This window comes from Myodes glareolus, chromosome 2, assembly GCF_982192425.1.
Source record: "Myodes glareolus chromosome 2, mMyoGla1.1, whole genome shotgun sequence".
Lineage (NCBI taxonomy): Eukaryota > Metazoa > Chordata > Mammalia > Rodentia > Cricetidae > Myodes > Myodes glareolus.
The window spans coordinates 50513313-50532284 of record NC_142027.1 but is presented as its reverse complement, the minus strand read 5'-3'; the positions used below and the strand labels follow the sequence as shown (position 1 = coordinate 50532284).

Genomic DNA, 18972 nt, shown 5'->3' with positions numbered 1-18972 from the left:
CACTGAAACACTGTGAGCGGTGTACTTACAGACAGCAGGCCTTTTACATCTCCTTATAGACTTTGTAGTGCTCTTCACGAGTGGAAAAACAACTTTGTCTTTTTTTTTAAAACTTTTTTTTTAACTTTTTAAAAGATTTTTTTTGTTTTGCTTTTTTTGTGTGTGGTTTTTTGCTTTTTTTTGTTTTTGTTTTGTTTTGTTTTTTTTGTTTTGTTTTGTTTTTTGTAAAGAAGGGTTGTATTTAGAGGCCAGTAGCTAGAGATCCAACCAGTGGAGCTCTTGAAGCACTACCAGGCCTTAAGGCCACCATCCAAGGGAGACTGGGAAAAGTCTTATTTGCCCGAGCCTCCGGAAATGTAATGTACCAGCAGGCAAAATACAGTTCTTCGTGGAGTACAAAATGAAACGGAACAAAAACAAAAACAGAAAGTAAAAATGAAACCAAAACATTTCTTAAATTCTAGTGCCATAGCTTTTTGTTTGTTTGTTTATTTCTTTTGTTGTTGTTTCGTTTGGTTCATAAGAAAGAGAGAAAGGTACTACTTATCCGTCAGACACATGCATCCTCATGTGGTCGTTGAACTGCTCGATTTGGTCAAACTTTGCTGGGCAGACGGAGCAGACGTAAGTGGTCCCCTCCGTGCAGGCCACCACGCCTGGTGGGCCTGCGCGGGCACCTGGGGGCGTGCCTGCCGGAGGGGTCCCATTGCTGGCACTGTGCAGGGCCACGTGTCGCTCCAGCAGGGTCTTGTGGGAGAACTTCTTCTTGCAGATGTAGCACTCGTAGGACTTCTCCCCGCGGTGCAGGCGCATGTGCACATTGAGGGAGCTCTTCTGGGTGAAGCGCTTGTTGCAGATACTGCATTGGTAGGCTCTCACTCCTGTGTGCGTCACCATGTGCTTGATAAGGTAATCCTTCAAGGAGAAGGAGCGCCAACAGATGCTGCATTGATGGGGCTTCTCACCTGGTGATGTGCGAGAGACAGCCAGCAGGACAGAACAAGACACAGCCAAAGTGGGAGAACGAGAGACAAAAGAACAAGACAACACAAAAGAAACACAAAAAATTTTAAAAATAAAATAAAATTTGACTGTTTCAAGGATCATCCTGGTTGGAAAGATCTAGGCCTTCCTGTCCTTTCTTGTACAGAGGAAGTTTGCTTCAAGGATGCCAGGAAAGCCTAGAGTTTTCCATTTCCCCAAGACCAAAAATGGCTCTCTTGGAAAGTAACAGCATATTACAACCTAACTCTTCAAAGGTCACCCGAAAAGGAAAAAAAAAGGTCACAGAAATCATTCACGGGACCATTATTAAGAATTTACATGTTTCCGGTTAATATTAGCAAATGAAGAACGAAGAGAATATCTTTGGAGGCAGGGTTTTTCTAAGACCTTTGGGAAGTGAGAATATTGGTCACATAACTTGGTTCTTTTTGGAAAGTCTCCATTTCCATGATTTGACCTGGTATACACCTGTTCTTGACGCTAGGCCTGGGCTGCTGGTCTATACTTTCAGTATATCTGTGTCTCACAAAATCTTCCTGGAGCGAAACCGAAAGTGACCTGCCTATTCTGTGTTGACTGCACTGCTCTGCAGCCTGGCCTCACTGACTGTGGAACTGAATAGACAGTGGTCAACCATTGCTCTCTGAGTCACATGGCCCTGTTCAAACACAGGCACGGATGCACTGTGCACCATTATAACAAATCACCAAGAGCCTCCGAGGTACACAGTCCCACTTACCTCATGTGACGGTGTTGACATGAAATACATATGGAATCACTCTGTAGACCACCAAGGGCGGTGTGGGAATACTTGCATGGCATTCTTATTACAAGGCTACATCCTCCCCCATTAAATGATTCCATATGTTTTTTGAACTTTTAGGTCAATTTCTAAAATTGTTTTTTTTTTCCTATTTTTTTTCCTTAGCCAGCTGGCACAAGCCCTTCTTTCTTGTGTGTTTACTGCTTTGTCTAACACTGGCTCTGAAACTAAATGACTGTGCCAGTTAAAAACCTTAAGGTAAGAACAGTCACTGAATGAGGACATGAGCGACCTTCTAGAAGTAACATCTATGGGGCTGGGACACCACTTTGCATAACTACTTAGAGACTAGCTTTTATTAGTAGTATTGGTTCTCAGCACTTGCTGCTTTCTGATTTTGATAGTTGATATGAACTCTCTAAAGTGTGTGATCCACCTCTTCCACCTCATTACTGATAGCCTGAAGTAGCATTTGCTTCAGAGTGTGCAAAACCTCAAGCTCAAGACCCTCTAAGGTAAGGTTTCAACATCTGAAATGTGCAGCTGGACCAGGAATCTACTCCTTAAACTTGAGTTAGCTCGCATTTCAATAGGGCCTTGAGCATTCTTCACACTCTCCCATTCTGAAGGAGGCTGATGTGCCATGGGCCTATTCACTGGACCTTTATCATGCCAGTCTGGACTGAATGCTTCATACTCATGCTTTGCCTTGTGGAACTTTCTCTCACTAGACAATTTTCTTGAGTTAAAGAATTAGAATTCCTCATTCTAATGAGGACGTGTGATGTAGAGGCTCCTAGGGCTAAAAGAATAAGTTTTAGATGAAAACAGTAGAATCTGGGGAAGACTTCTTACTAATACATCCAGCTTGCTAAAGATCTCAGCCTACACATAGTGCTTACACTGGTAAAGTTTCTGTAAAGGAGAGATTCCCTTACAGACAGTCATGCATGCTATTTGTAGTTGAGGCATTTCTGTCAGCAGTAAACATGCTTGCTACTCAGCTGCTCTTTGCTATCCTTGTGCTCTCGGAACAATTTACAGTGGCTACGAGAAGCTGGCCAACTAGCTCTTCAAACATGTCCACCTGCCACCTTTAATGGGAAGCGTGCCTTAAACTGCAGATGGTATTTTGGCTGGTGGGAAGGTGAATCTCCCTGTTAAAATGCTCTTGCTGTCTGCAGCTCTCACCTCTGATAGCGCTCTTCCTCTAGGCAAGGTCACTACCAAGGCTCTTTTCTCTCACACCCTTCTAATCCAACTATAAATTGATTCTTCACAGTTGCCATCTTTCCCTCCATCTCATATGTATGCACATTGTTTGTATGCATGTAGCATGGTTATGCCAGTAATTACTTGTGTGACCCTGGGCTTTTTAAGTGTTTTCATCTCTCTGGGTTTGTTTTGCCTTCTGTGAGTGATAGATTGGACCAAGCACTTGCTAAGGTTCTGTGGATTTACTGATCTTCATCTCAGGGTGGTCCACAACCCCTGAGGCCTCTAGTCCTGGTCTTGTCAGCAAATGACCTGAGGGCAACCTGCTTAATCACTCAATGCTTTGGCAGCCCCACATTTTTAAATAGGGCAAAGAATCCAGTTCTCTAGCCTGCCCCAGGAAAATGGAGTGCCAGTGAGTGAGGAAAGTATGCACAGGGCACGGGAGCCGCTCTGAGGAAGGTACTCTCTGTCGTTGCTCCAGCTCGGTGCTGGAGCTGGCCATTTCAGGGACTGCCTGATGACCGAGGTGTGTTTTCCCATCACATCTGCCTGTAGTGGCTCTTCTTGTGGAAGGATTTCAAACAGCATCATTACATGTTCCATCCCTACATGTCACTTACGGCAAACCTTAAAGGAAACGGGGCAGTAATCTCGCTATGAATGATCTGTAGACTGTGCCTCTCCAAGTGAGAAACGTGAGGTGAACGTGATCAACAGTCACAGATGACTTTCCAGATTTAAGCCTATGGTTTACATCAGCAAGTCTGGATGTTTAGGAAGGGTCACAAAATGCAAAGAGGAAATGTGAGCCACAAGACGAAGGGCAGCGGGCACAAAGAGTCCTCCCTTCTGGAGGACTCAGATATGAATTCTGTTTCTTGACTGAGTGACTTGGGCATGTTATCTAGGCTTTCTAAGCCTCGGTTTCCTTATCGATAACTTAATAATAGTTCCAAAAGCGTATGTGTGTAGATTTGTTTGGGAAACTGGGGAGGCACTTAGTACAAAGTACAGGTCATTTTAAGGAAAGCTAAACTGTTCCATCCAGTCTGCAGGAAATGAGGATAAAGTAAACCAACTGAGAAATTACTTCACTGCATAAGAAAGTGAGTACTGAGTTAAACAAAAGCCAAACCAAAAAAAAGAAAAAAAAAACACATTTTCAGATGCTCCCCAAAGCAGGCTGTTTTAGTGAAGCTAGTAATTAAAAACAAGGCATACAGTCCACTCTTACTGACTCATGTTAATGGAACAAGTGGTACCAAGAACAAAATGTCAACCCAAATATAGACAGGGTATTTCCTGCCTGTCAGCAACTGAGAACTGGAGGCTGAGAAGCCAACCAGCAAGAGAAGAACCAGGGCAGAGGCCTATACTGGCTTTTCAAGGATGGAGTGGTAAAAGTTTATGTTTTTCTCAGTTTTTCAATGCCTGCTCTTTAACCCCTCAAAGGTCAGCTCTGATACTTAACTCCAATATGACAGACAAGAAGAGAAATAAAGAGGAAAAAAGATAATGATTAGTAAGTGGGAATAGAGGGTTCACACCATTTCAGTGAAAGCCATCATAACAGGTCCAACCACCCCAAGTCTGCAGCATTGCGATCTTAGCACTGGGGGTTCAGCAAGAACTCATTCATTCTACTGATTATTTCTTATTCTCGCCAGAGTTTTCCTGCTCTGTGTAAAGAACAGTAAGTGCAGTTTCCAGCTCTACCTATGTCTCCCACTGTCTCTGCCTCTCCATCTTCTGCTGTATCACAATGCGTACTATTCTTTGGGTGAGCACAATGAGGCTAGTGGGCGAGGGGGTGAGAAAACCAAGGCATGAATCTTGGTAAGACATAAAGCAGCAAGGAAGGCAGAGGACGAGGGAGCAGAGGTGTTCTGGAAAGTGCAGGTCCAGTGAACGAGGAAAATGAAGACTGGACCAGAAAACGGGGAAAGGCAAGGTAGTAAGAGTGGGGGTGAGCTGCAGCCCAACAACATGATTTCAATGGCTGCATAGCTGCTCTCCACCGAGGTGTCTGGTGAGGGAGGGCATGTAGCAACAAGATAGAGCTCGTACGATCACCTGCTGGGCTTTCTGCCGGTCCCTGCTGACTGTCTAAGAAAGACTGCCAACTGGGAACCCACACGTTCACAAACTTCTGTGGCCACACTGACAGTCCAGGTAGTTTGATGTTAAGTAGAATTTTAAACACCTGGAGAACTTGGTCTACACCACCTGACCTCTTACAGTGATATTATGAGTGGGGCAGATATTAACACCCCAGAAAATGCTATCTCTTGTTACTTTTGTGCTAACATTCTAAAGATCAGCCCTCAAATGAACAATAGCTGAGACAGTAAGATAAGTGCCTAACCCTTGCTGACTCCTCCTTCCACTGTGAGCGATTCTTTCCCCCTAGAACATGCTGGGAAATGCATGATGTTTCTGTAATATATATTCCTAAGTGGCTGTGATAATGTTACAGCATCTATAGTCTAGTGCTTTTGTATCCATTACTTAATCCTCAGAGTAACCTATTATTAAGACCTGAAAAACTGTGATTCAGGTTCAAACTAGAACTTGCTTAAAGTCACTCAGTTACAAAGTGACTTTCCTCCTCTAAAAAGATACCCACTGTCTTGACAGAATTAAAAGTTCAATTCCTAGGTCAAACCACTCTCTTGTGTCTCTCCTAGAACCCCCTTGCCAACACTGACATGTTACAGCTGTCACTCTTTCCATACTGAATTCATGGCTCCCAAAGAAATGTGCAGAATTATCTTAAGTGCAGAGGGTATCAATGGGCTAAAAAGCATCACCAATGGATAGGTTGTTGATAATATGATTCAAAAAAATCCAAAGAACTAGAATTTGTTGGTGGAAAACCATAACTGGGAATATAGATACCACACAATATATTCTAAAGCTATTTTTTTTTAAAGAAAGAAATCTAAAAGTCGTGCAGAGAAAAGATTGCATTTATGTATAAGTTCCTTGAATTAAGCTCTCCTGGAAAGCATGTCCACATTTTTGAACATTCATTTACATACTCACTCAACAAACATTTGCTAAGAAACTACATATGCTAGCCCATATTCATTTATAGATTTTTTTTTTAAAGTAAAATGCCCTAAGTTTGGATCTTAAAAGAAAGTTCCACCTGGAGTTTCCCAATAAAATATATGATACCCTGCTAAGTTGCTTGCCTTGATATCCATGGTAACACAAGGCTTATCCTTCTAACATCCTCCATCTCTGTCTTCTGATCTCTCTCACTTCTTTATTTTGACCTCAGTTTTGTCTCTTGATAGGAGAAGTGCGACAGAACCCTGCTTTGTCCCATTAAAGAAGACCAGCACAAGCTTTCTTTTTCTCTAATTCTTTTGCTTCCATGTTCAATATTGAGCTATAGATAGACTTTCTGAACTGCCAGTGCCAAATGACTCTAGAATGAAAGGGCAAAGTTGTTTATAAAGAACTAAATGCCTGGTTGGCATAGGTACAAGACTGTTTCCAGAAGTAGTGCCTGTGTGTGTATGTATATTATACACTCAAACATATATATATGTATATATATATATATACATATACATATATATATATTTCAAACAGCTTCAGATTTACTGAGGACCTTAATCATTTACTGTATTGTGCAGACCACACTTTGAATACAACTCAGGTTTATAAGAATGACTTTACCTATAGTTTTTTGCTTCTGTAATAAATAAGTGTGTAAAATCATTCTGATTTTTATTACAGGGAAAGCCACTTACTTGGATTAACTACAAAGTTCCTTAGAAATGTATTTATACAGTGAAAAGACAATTTGGGGTAAGATGTGAGTTTTATGTTACAAATTTATTTCAATACATGATCTAACAGGATGTATATGTTTTCTATCTGATGGGACTATAGAAGACACTAAAGAGGAGAGAACATATGTACATGGTCTAAGATTAACAAAGTCAAATTTGCCTAAAGAGATACTTGCAGAAATGGCTCTCCCACTTGTGCTAATTCTTAATTTTCATGGCTGTTAAATCAGCTGTTTTCTGATGAAAAGGATAAAACTACTTGAGAGCGCATTTGCAATAAATTACTAAAAAATGCTGTTTGGCTAACTCGATTGATTTCAGGTTATGGCTGCATTAGCCCTTGCCCTAAGTAAACATATTGACTTACCACTACCTAATTTCCTTTCTTAGTTCAGCAATGAATCTCTGTGTGTATTAGGAGGTGTGAAAACTAAAACTCAAGCACAAATGATCAATATCTAGTCACACACACCTGACATCATGTCCTGAGTTAGACTGAACTACAAAGAGGGCAAAGTTCAGCTTAGGCATTGTGCTGCTTCAGTTTTTCAATTGCATATGGAGTGTTCTTATTTATCAATGTCTTCCCTTTTCTTCTAGTCCTCTACTTAAATGTACATATATATATAACTTATAAGTATTTATAAGCATCTACATGTAAAGTATACTCTATATAAATGTGCTATATATATAAAGTAAATATATATTTAAAGTATCTATATATAAAAAGTATACTCTATATAAATTTGCTTTATACCCTATCTCTTAGATTTGTGTTAGCCTGATGTGAGAAATTAGGCTGCTCTGAGGAGTGAATATTTCCTCTGTATTAGAATTCAAGTATGTAAGTATTCCCGACAAATGATTTTTATTTAACATAACTATTCTAGACTCAAATTTTTGCCAGAATGACTCTTGCAAGAATTTAAATATGATTGTTGCTGTGCTCGGTGATAATTCTAAGAGAACCTATGTGAAGCCATAACCACACATCGTCAGAGGTCTGCAGATCTTTGTCTCTGGTGTGGTAGAGTCCAGAGAAACATTATCTTTCCCAAGTACCCTGGACAGTCTCTGTATGAAACAATCCATTCTCTCTTTAAATTACAGTCCTTTGGAGAAGCAAACAGCTCCTAGCAGCTTGTTCAACTTTTTCTTTTATTTAGTTGAAAGCCTCTCTGTAGAGCTTTCAGGTGCCCAATTCCATTTTATTTTATTTTTTGAGCCAATTAGAATAAACTTAATGTCTCCTCTTTCCAGCCATCTTAATAATGGTAACAATAGCTACAACTTATATAGTGCTTACTATGCTAGGTTTGAACACCTTTAAGTCATATGTTAATATAATTCTCTGAAGCAGCACAAGGAAGGTACATCACTACACATCACTACTATTCTCTCTCTCTCTTCCTCTTCCTCTCTCTCTCTCTCTCTCTCTCTCTCTCTCTCTCTCTCTCTCGGATTTCTTCCCAGGTGGCACAGTTTAGTAATAAACTGGGCCAGGCTGAACAATCTGCCTCCAAAGAGCAAGCTTTGAACCTATACTTAGGTATTGGATATGATGCCCTGACTCTTCTCTTCTGCAGGCTGCACTCTTCTACGACATCCTTTTTCCATATAGGGCTTTTATGATTTGGGGTACTTCATTCCTATGTCGGGTATAGCTAGACTTCTAGAAGGGGTCAATGGTGGGGTTTCTTTGAAATTTGAAAGATGACTCCATCTCTTCCCTTCTACCTGTTGTCCTGTTCTGTCCCTCCCACAGCCCTAAAATACCCTGTTGCCAACTCTTCAGAGAAGCAGCACTCACCTGTGTGGACGAACATGTGCTTGACGTAGTTCTGTTTGGCTGTGAAGGTCTTGTTGCAGAGAGTACACTCATAAGGCTTTTTTTCACCTTGCCCACTGGCTGTGCTGTGGCCTGCAGATGATGCCAGGGGCTGTGGCGCTGGCAGCTGTGCAGTAAAGGTGGACAGGCCGGGCTGGGACACTGTCACAAACTGGGTCTGCTGGCCTGTCAGGGGCTGTGGTAGGCTGAATAGAAAAGGCTTGGGGCCACTGCCCGCGGGCTGGGTAGTGAAGAGGGCTGGCAGGTAGGTGTTGCCAGCTGTGCCAATGACCTGTGTGTTGCTGGTCAAGGTCAGAGGCATCCTCAGGTTGCTGGTGAGCGTTTCTGTCTGGCGTAAATAGAGCTGGGTACTTGGCAATGGTTGCCCAATGGATGTGTTGACTGAAGGCTGTTGCAGGACACCCTTATCGGAGCTGTTACTGACAGTGATCACTGTGTTGTCCATCTCCACCTCGTTGCTTCTCTCTGGAGAGGAGGCACCTGTTTCTAGCTGGTTTGGCTGGACACTGCCCTCAGTTGGAGCTTCTGCTGCCTGCTCAGGTTGGGCGGGTTCCGCCTGACTGTCCCTTGTGGCTCCTGCCCCAAACTGTTGTTCCACTGAGTCAGGTTCAGTGCCAATAGAGGAGCTGACTCCGGAATCAAAGCTTTCACCTTTGGGCTCGCTCTCGGTGCCCTCGGCCTGGTCAGTGTCTTCCGTGCACTCCTCAGATTCATTGCGCTCTAGGATCTGCACCCTTTGCTGCCCATAGTAGTCATAGTCATCTTCCATTTCCTGCTTGATGTGGATGTTGCCCACCAGAGTCTGGATGCGCACGGGCCGGGGCTGCTTGCGGCAGTGTGTAGTCTCAGGGGTGGTGGACAGGTAGCGCTCCATCTGCTGCGAGCGCTCATGGATGCGTGTGATCCAGCTGGGATCTTCCATGTGGTGGTCACGGGGCAGGCCGAGTGCAGTTTCGTGGTGGCTGACCACTGCACCGCTGTAGAAGGAGCGCTCGCCGCTGCCATTCTGCATGGAACAAGCGTACAGTGCCGAGTAGATTCTGTCCACACTGTGTTGTGGATGGCTCTGCAGGTAGCCTGATTCCGTGTCACTGCTCTGGCCAGATGTGCCTGACTCTGGTGTGCCTCTTGGTGTGTCCTGACCAGAATCCTGGATGCCGGGGAACACATCGCCCACATTTTGAGACACGATGCGTGTGCACTCATCTATGACTGTTTTGATCTGCAGGATGCTGGCGGCTGTGAGGATCTGCAGAGCTTCTGACTGTGAGACTCGCAGCACACCGCTGTACATGAAGTCAATGAGCTTTTGCACCGACTGTACTGACACCACCGACGGGATTTCGATGTCACTGTAGCCCAGCAGCAGCTTGTCTTGGAAGAAGGGGCTGCCGGCTGCCAGCACGCAGCGGTGTGCCCGCAGCATGCTCCCGTGGATGCGAACCGTCACGTCACAGAAGTGGCCACGGTTGCGCTGCTCGTTGAGGGTCTCGAGCACGGAATTGCTGAAGTTGTGAAGGTTGATGCTGTGAATGCGCTCGGTCATCCCCTTGCAACTGATGTCACCTGCAGTACAGTGAGGCAAAAACATGACAGGGCACATAGTCAGGTTTTGCTGATTGGATTTCTAACACTCAGGTCTCAGAAGAGTAGCCAGAACCTTGAAGATGCATACACAAATTGGTCAGACTGCTGTGGCAATCAACGCCTTGAGTTTCTCCCCACCTCTGGTTTTAGTGTCCCAGCTATATGGGATATCACATTCATACTATCCAAAAAATTCGGGTGAAGTTGTCTTCTCAAAGGATAAGCAGATGGGTTGTTGCCTGCTATTTCTGTAGCTACTGCATGAAGAACAGAGTGGACCAAGATGTATTTGAGTTCAGGGAGCACTCCATCTTACTTTGGCCAGGCTGAATCCCAAGGACTCTGGGAAATTCTAATTTCACCTCTCCTCAAGTTACTACTGAAGCTTCTTATTTTTATTGGTAGGCAGTAACAGTATTCATAGTTTAAAAATTAATCCTTTCCTAGTTTACATGGCATATTACCATATCCCATATCATATAGCCCAGACTAAGATGTTTAGCAAACAGCTTCCACCATGCTTTCCAGATAATGGGAGAGATGCAGAAAGCAATCTGCCTGCAGGAGGGGCATTTTCTTGCTGCTTTCTGTACCTGCACTCTCCTTACGGTCCCTGGCAGTCTGAGCATTTTCAAGGATGGTTCTGTGTGATACAGGTGCTGTTGATGCTTAATGAAGGATTTTTCTTTTCTTTTTTTTGAGATAGGTTCGCACTATGTCACTCAGGTGGTCCTGAAACTCACTACATAGCCGAGGCTGGCCTTGAGATCTGCCTGCCTCTGCCTCCAGAGTACTGGAATTAAAGTACTGGGTAAGAAGAATGTCTTAAAAGGCTGGAGCTGGGTCTCTTTGGCCTTGGTGGCAGAAACAAGATGACGAAAGGAACATCATCCTTCAGAAAGCATCGCAACAAGACACACACGTTGTGCCGCCGCTGTAGCTCTAAGGCCTACCACCTTCAGAAGTCTACCTGTGGTAAATGCGGCTACACTGCTAAGTGCAAGAGAAAGTATAACTGGACTGTCAAGGCTAAGAGACGAAACACTACCTGGACTGGGCGGATGAGGCACCTAAAAATTGTCTACCGAAGATTCAGACATGGATTCCGTGAAGGGACAACCCCTAAACCCAAGAGGGCAGCTGTTGCAGTATCCAGTTCATCTGTCATAAAATAAATGTTCTGGTTTCCAAAAAAAAAAAAAAAAAAAAAAAAAGCTGGGGCTGGATGTGCTGAGTGTGGTCACACTAGGTGATCACATTTATTACTCAAAATGGCCACTTTCAGAGTGAAAGAGAACACTGTTAATAATTAGGCCTGGAGAGCAGGAAGGGGTCTAGAGGTGGGATACAAGCTTACTCTGAGCAACAGGATGTTTTGTAGAACTATTAAACAGCCCCCAGAAGGAAGAAAATAGAAGCAGAGCTCTTTGGAAACTCTGCGCATCTGACCAATTCCCATCCCTATGTTTCAGGCTGTCTAGCCAGGTGCTAATGTTAGCATCGCTCCATGCTGAGAAGAAAACATGTCTGGGGGGCACAGTCCCAGGCATGCCCCATTTTCTACTTCACCTCTAGGATGTCTCTCAAGATACCTTTCTACAGGTCATTCTTCAGCCAGAACTACACAGTCACTTTACAATCTGCAGTGCTCCCTTTTGACAGAAGACATGACTGAATTAAGAAGTACCTGAAAGATTAGTGAGGAGCACTTCTGGTTCTGTCTGTGAGGGCATTATCGTCGATGACTAGATTATGAAGGTCTGACCTACTGAGCTGATTAAGCCCTTAATAGATTAAAAGTAAGACACTATTTGGGGAGGTGGTTAAAGGTTGGAGGGCGGGCCTGTCTGGAGGAAGTAATCACTGGTCAAGGGACCCTTTGGGGCTGGATCTTGCTTCCTGTATATAATGCAGTGAAGAACCACGTCTGCCATATATGTCCATTATTACACCGGGGCCAAGCAAGCCTGCGCTGAACCCTCTGACACCACGACCCAAGAAAAATCTTTCCTCCCAGTGCTACTTAGTTATTGTCAACTTGACATAAGCCAGAGACACCAGGGAAGAGGGAATCCCAATTGAGAAATTCCCTCCATCAGATTAACCTGTTGCCACGGGGGTATTTTCTTCATAGCTAATAATTGATGGAGGAGAGCCCTGGGCAGATGGTCTTGGGTAGTGTGAAAAATGAGGCTGAGGAGTTGGGAGGCACATGTCTCAGAGCTCTATAGCTGTGAAAAGGCACCAGGACCAAGGCAACTCCTAAAAATAAAACACTTATCTGGGGCTTGCTTACAGTTCCAGAAGTTTAGTCCATTATCATCACGGCGGGGACCTTGCGGCAGACAAGCAGACTTGGTGCTGGAGAACCAGCTCAGAGTTCCACGTCTAGATCCGTCGGCCGGAAGAGAGTGATACCGAGTTGGGCTTGGGCTTTTGAAACCCCAAAGCCCTCCCCCAGTGAGACACTTCCTCCAGCAAGGCTACACCTACTCCAACAAAGCCTGAGCCCCTAATCATTATCGAGGATTGCCACTCCCTGAGGACTAAGCATTCAAATCCCTCAACCGATGTGGGCCATTCTTATTCAAAGGACCACACAATGTTCCTGCTGGTTCTGCTTCATTCCTCTGGAGGCTCACTTCCTCTGTCCTTCCTTACATTTTTTTTTTTGAAAAAATTTTTTTAGATACAATATATTCAGATTTCAGTTTCCCTTCTAGATGCTGCCTTAACTTACCTCCATAATAGACTCTAACCTGTAAAACACCGTAAACCCTTTGCTTACCAAGTTAGTTTGGAACATGGTCTTTATCACGGGAACTAGGACACTCCCTCAAGGTTTTTTTCTGTCACAATGGTGAGAAGAGCTATCAGGTTGAGAGAGGCCAAGGAAGTGGGCTTTCAGAACAAAGCAGCCTCAACATGGATTGTAACTTAGATCTCTGTATCTTGCAGTAAGCAACCCCAGAGAAATTGCCTGTGCGCCGCATCAAGGGTCCATTCAGCTCTGCAACCATCAGCTCTCAAGTGAATGTTATCTAACATAAAACACGTCCACATGCACATCAGCATGTACAATATGTCTATTTGTTTATGAATTTGTCCTGGAACTCAAATGTATTACTTTCTACACATGCTTTCACTGTCACCGAAACCTCACTCTCATTAAAGCGATTAGCTGGCTGTACACAGATGGCAGGAGGATCGCCATCTCTGGGCAAGGTGGGCTTATTAGACATCTTTTCGATGCATATGTCACCATGGTGCCACTCACAGGGACTGCACTTCAATGGTAGATGATCCAGCTGACTTCCTTTAGCGGATTCTAAGGGGCATCCCTTCCTAATCGTTACCCTTGTTAATGTCCTTATAGCATTTTACACAGTATGAAATTCTCTACGGAAGACATCATTTGTTTTTGCAGCTTTTGTGGTAGATTTCAGGACATTATTGGTGTTTTCTTTGAGGTAAGAGTAAGTTATGGTTCTACAGTTTCTACCTGATTTGATCAAAGTTGTATGCATCAAGCAAACAAGTAGCAGAGTTGGGATTAGAACCCATACTTCTTGGTTCTGGAGGAATGACATGTGAATTACTAAGAATCTAGGACTACGCGCATTCTCATTTGAAAAAGAGACAGAGAAACTAAAAGCTACGATAGACACTGGGTAAGAGCTGAGAGAGAGCATTAAAAATCTATTTTAGCTTACATATTTTCACACACACAATTTCATTACAAAACTCTGACAAAGCTGGAGTGAAGATTTAGCAAATCTAAAATAATGAGGCTATTTGCTATATAGCCTATATGACTGTTTTCAGTCACTTCACTAAGAACCGCAGAAGAAAAGGAAAACTACACAAGATATAAGCTACAAAGATACAAGCTGGCCGTATCAGTCTTCTGGATTTCTATGGACAAGACTCTAAACATCTCCCTCAGTCAGTACACTGGGCCCCCACCGCAGTGAGCTGCCATGAAAGGCTGACTTCTCTTTTGCTGATAGTGGTACAGATGTGATGGAAAGGCTGCCCCTCCATTCAAGCATGCCTCACTCCTCCAGCACACAATGCCGAGGCAATTCCTTTCCCAGGCTTGCTTTTATTTTTAACACGAATACAGTGGGAAAGTTTCTGCCACAGTAAGGCAAAGTCCAGGCTTTTGTGAGCACGTCCTTTTCATCCAATGGGCATTAATGTATAGATTCCAATGGGATAAATTTGAAATAGCCTACTGTAGGTTTGTCCCCCCCATTGAAAACAAATCTTGATTGGATGGTATTCAGGACTGTATAGGAAGGAATGGTGTGAAAATGCTAACTCCATTCTTTTCGAGACTGGCACTGAATAGGCATTTGGGCTATTCAAAATAACCAAGAAAAAGACCCCACAAAATCCCCCAAACACCCCCAAACCAACTAACCTCTCTCCTCTGGAAATCCTAACTCTTCAAAACTACACAACTTTTCAGATTTTTGTGTATCTGAAAATGCCGCAATGCTTTAAGGAAACCCACAGTGGAATGACAATAAAACTGATGGCAAAGAGAAGTGTTATTAAAAATAGGCCTCTTCATATTATATTAAAGAATAACCTGCCCACCTGGCTTTGTACCAGAGCAAGAAAGTCAGTCTGTGATGACACTCAGTGGAACATTCAAGGAATGTCCTGTGGACAGTCAGGTTGTCATTACTCCTAAGTGCCGGTTCTGTGAGCGCAAAAATGGATGGGGCTGAAGCAGGGCTGAGTCCCCAAGGTGAAATCTGCCTGCAGAAATGGGTGGTGAGGGGGCCTGGTGCTCAGCTTTAGAGGAACTTTGCCCCTGCCTGTCCTGCAAGTCGCAGGGGTCCATGGATAAGACTTAGCATGAGAATAAAAAGCTGCCTGCGAATAAGAGAAAGGAACAAGAAAGGGAACAGCAGGCAATGCAATCTTTTTTAATTAGGTGTGAAATCCAGTCATTTCTCAGGCAAGAGAGCAAAAGGACATATAAAAGAGAGGAGTGCAAGTGTAAGGTGCAGGGAAGGGAGCTGGGCAAGTGGGGGAAGGGGAGGCAAGGCTGCAAAAAGAGGAAATACCCGTTTTCAAATTAAAGCCAGTGTGAACTTTGGTCAAATCAACAGGTCTAAATCATAGTGCCAAAGGAAGACCAGTTACTGAGCACGTGACCTAGCACCCACAGAGGTGGCCAGGCCTCCAGAGCTCAGCCTCAAACAATGTGCTCATTTTAGTCTTGTCCCAGGGACGTTGTTGGTACAGACCTGTGCTGCTGCATGAGGCTTTCCCCAGGTTTTGGGCATTTGCTCCAAGATCCTCGCATTTGTGTGGCAAGTGCTTTATCCACTTACTCATCTCCTGACCCAAAGTTGGTAACATTTTATACAAGAAGGTAGACAATCTTCAGTCAAAGTTGACTTTTAGAAAAGGATAGTTCACAGTAGCCATATAAGATCCCACGGCAAGGGAAATGGAGATACCAACTACTACTGCAGGTGGAAACCTATAGGTGTAGCCGGCTATGCTGTTGCCAACTGTTGAAGGCAATTTGTTTCCCAAAGTTTGACTGGAGTTTGGGTTTTAGCAGATCATATTTCTTTTGACAGTTTATAAAAATCTATAGAATAATAAGGGGATGAGATATTTTTGAAAACTCTTTGAATGTTAAAAAGAAAAAAGCAAACCCAATATACATTTCTAATTCACTCAACAAAACGAAGTTTGAAATAAGGGTCAGTTGAAAGCTCTGTAACAACCCTTCTCTCCTTTCTGCCCCTCCAGCCCCTCCCTTCTGCCTTTTCCTTTGTTTTCTTCTCTCTCCTTCCCTCCCCTCTTCTCTTTTCTCCTCTTTCACTCCTTCCCTCCCCTCTCCCTTTTCTTTTTCTCTCCTCTCCTCTTTTCTCCTCCCCTCTTGCATCCCTTTATTTCCGTTCAGATTAAGTTCTAATAAGTTTTATGTATGGACAACTGGGAAGCAAAGCTGAGAGCTAGAAAAACTCTTGTTCCATGACACTAAGGCCAACCCCAAACTCTAGCAGAATGTTTCATTTCTAATTTCCTTTTCCATTTGTCTAATTTCCTTTGAAATTTGTTTGAAGGCTGAAGCTAGATTTACATCACTGTTGGAGTTTGTAGGTCCAAAGGAAGAAACAATCCCAGGCAGCTTTCCTATTGGCTTCTCATAGACTCTTTCTTCCTTTTAGACTAAATCTCTGGCTTGCCAACTTTAAACCAAGTCTGCTGTGAGCCTAAGACAGAATGAAACTTTGCTGGCTACATGGTATAATTATAATTAAATATAACTGACTTATGGTAAAAGATGCTCTGAGCGTTGCTTGGATTTTTACTAGTTCATTAGTGAAACATTTACTGAGAATACCCCAGCGTAAATGTACATGTGTTGAAATCTAAAACAAAGAAGATATCCATTCAGACATATCTGAAGGATATTAACCAGTCAGCCTGGATACCCACGTTGTTCAGGGAACAGCATTCTCCTTTGATCTTTCTGTAATCTGCAGGTTAAAAAACTGATTATGTTCCTCTCTTGGCTCTGCTTAGAAAAGAGCTTGGAGTCAAGATTTAGATCACACGATAGAAACTGAGTCGGCTTCAGTATGTGCTGTCCTATATAAAAATTCATCTAAACTTACTCTATTCGCAGTTTATTTTACCCCAACTTTGATTTCTTGTTTGCAATTATATAAAAAATATATGTCTTAATAATTACTGAATTTTGAAAGTCAGCCTAAATCCTTTTAGGTCACAACAAAGTATAGCAAAAAAAAAATCAGTCTGCAAGTACTTAATCAATAACTTATGGAATCAATTCCAAACATAAACTAAAAACTCAGTTTTAGTATTACCACATTAGCTGTATGCATGTCAGGATTCTCTGGAGACACAGAATCGGTAGGCTATTAATATAGACATGTGAAGGGGGATTTATTAAGAAAATTGGCTCATGTAATTATAGAAGTTGAGAAGTCCTGTGGCAGGTCATTTCAGGCTGGGACATTGGGATCCTGGTGGCACTGTTCAGTCCAGGTCTGAAAACCTGAGAACCAGGGAAACCTATGGTGTGACTCTCAGGTTTAGACTGAGTTAGTGTCCAGGGACCCAGAGAGAGGGTAGTTTGTATATGTTCTGGAACCCAATTGGCAGTAAACCATATGTTTTGAAGTTCTAGCTGTCAGTAGGGATACCAATGTCAATTTCTTTCTGTATTTATTTTCTCTAGATCAGCAATCCATTAGATGATACCCACCTCACAGAGGGTGAGTCTTTCTCACTGGTCTTTTCAATTGTACATGCTTACCCTAGTAACTTGGAGATAACCCTGGCAGATGCTCACACATTGCCTTTTGAGGTTTCTAGCTGTACTAGCTTCCTTTCCTGTTGCTATTATAAAACACCCTGATGAAAGCAGTTTAGGGGAGGAAGGGTCTTTTGTACATTACAATTCAGATTACAGTTCATCACTGTGGGTAAGGAACAGAGGCAGGGGCCTGAGACAACTGATTACATTGCATCCACCGTCAAGAAGCAGAGAGGAAAGAATTAATGCATGCATGCTTTTGCTCAGTTCACTATCTCCATTCCTATATATACAGTTCAGTTTCCTGCTCAGGGAATGATGCTACCCACAGTGGGTGGGTCTTCCCACTAATCAAAGTAAAATTCCCACAGCTGTGTCCCCAGGTCAACCTAATCTAGACAGGTCCTTATTATGACTTCCTTTCTGAATGAGTCTAGATTGTCAACGTGACAAATAAAACAATCTTAACACTAGACATCTTTTGTTGCTGGAAGAAATTAGGATGTGCAGTCAGTTGGAGAAGGAGGTCACTAGAGTGCTTTCTTAATGGGTAGACCTTGACTGAGGCACCTTCCTTTCTTTCTCAGATCTTCTGCCACCATGAGGAGGCAGCTCTGCATTGTAATGCCCTCTTGTACCGCTTTGCCAGGGAACCATAAACAACAGAGCGGAACAGTACTAAATACCTAGTTCTTCTTGCAAGCAAAATGCACATTCAGGAATACTGCCCAAGGTTCTGCCCATTGAGATTTCTTTTTACTACTGTTCTTCAGGAATCCCTCAGCAGGGCAGCTGGCTGTTTCAGTTGTTGAGCATATATTGTATACAACTGTCTGTGGATCAGGTCCTCGTCTTCGTCTCTCATCTGATCAAATCGTGTTCTCTAAGAATCAGAGATGTAGGCTGGGAGGGCCAATGAGGAACAGTAGGAAGAGGCACCATTTACTCCCTCATGGAACTTACTTGTGCTTTTAAGACATGCTTACCAGTCAAAACTTACTCGGGCACTGTGTACTGTGCTGTTTCCCATTTTCTTTTTTGGTTGTAGGAAATAACCAATTGTAGGGGTTCACTGTTTACCTTGGAAGGGAAGAGTCTAAAGAGCCCTAGAAATTTCTCTGAGGTAGAAAGCCCTGAATTTTACTTTTCACCCTTTGACAATAATTAATTAACATGTTCACAGTATCTGACCCTTTACATTCACTAGGTCCAATCACACAGCACCATTATGTCATCAACGTAAAGGAGCAGTGCTGTAGCATTGAAAGGACGTGTGATCAAGAGCTTTGGAAGCTAATACACTTCTGAGCTGGGAACTGTGGTGCAGATACACTACTGGCCTTGCCAGCACAAAGTAAAATGCTTCTGGTGGCTCTTATGGACACGTATGGAGAAAAGGTCACTCGCCAGATCTATAGCTATTTGT

The 18972-nt window shown here is 43.2% G+C and overlaps 2 protein-coding genes across 41 annotated transcripts in view; one reads left to right on the top strand and one right to left on the bottom strand.

Moving 5' to 3' along the window:
• Positions 1-469: 469 nt before the first annotated feature.
• Positions 470-18972, bottom strand: part of Zbtb20 (zinc finger and BTB domain containing 20) — a 758948-nt gene continuing 740445 nt past the window's right edge. For all 40 annotated transcript variants that reach the window (XM_087900141.1, XM_048422822.3, XM_087900155.1 and 37 more), the window contains 2 exons: positions 8603-10207; positions 470-965 (listed from right to left, as the gene is read on the bottom strand). In XM_087900141.1, the coding sequence (XP_087756267.1) occupies positions 544-965; positions 8603-10207 (2027 nt within the window). In that variant the 3' untranslated portion in view covers positions 470-543. The remainder of the gene's footprint in view (positions 966-8602; positions 10208-18972) is intronic.
• Positions 11086-11418, top strand: LOC125392698 (large ribosomal subunit protein eL37-like). The gene has a single exon (XM_048422638.2). It carries the CDS (start codon positions 11101-11103, stop codon positions 11401-11403), a length of 303 nt encoding a protein of 100 aa, XP_048278595.1. The 5' UTR covers positions 11086-11100; the 3' UTR covers positions 11404-11418.

Bases quoted from the DNA above. Each gene is read 5' to 3' on its own strand.
- LOC125392698 (XM_048422638.2), top strand. From the start codon at position 11,101: ATGACGAAAGGAACATCATCCTTCAGAAAGCATCGCAACAAGACACAC.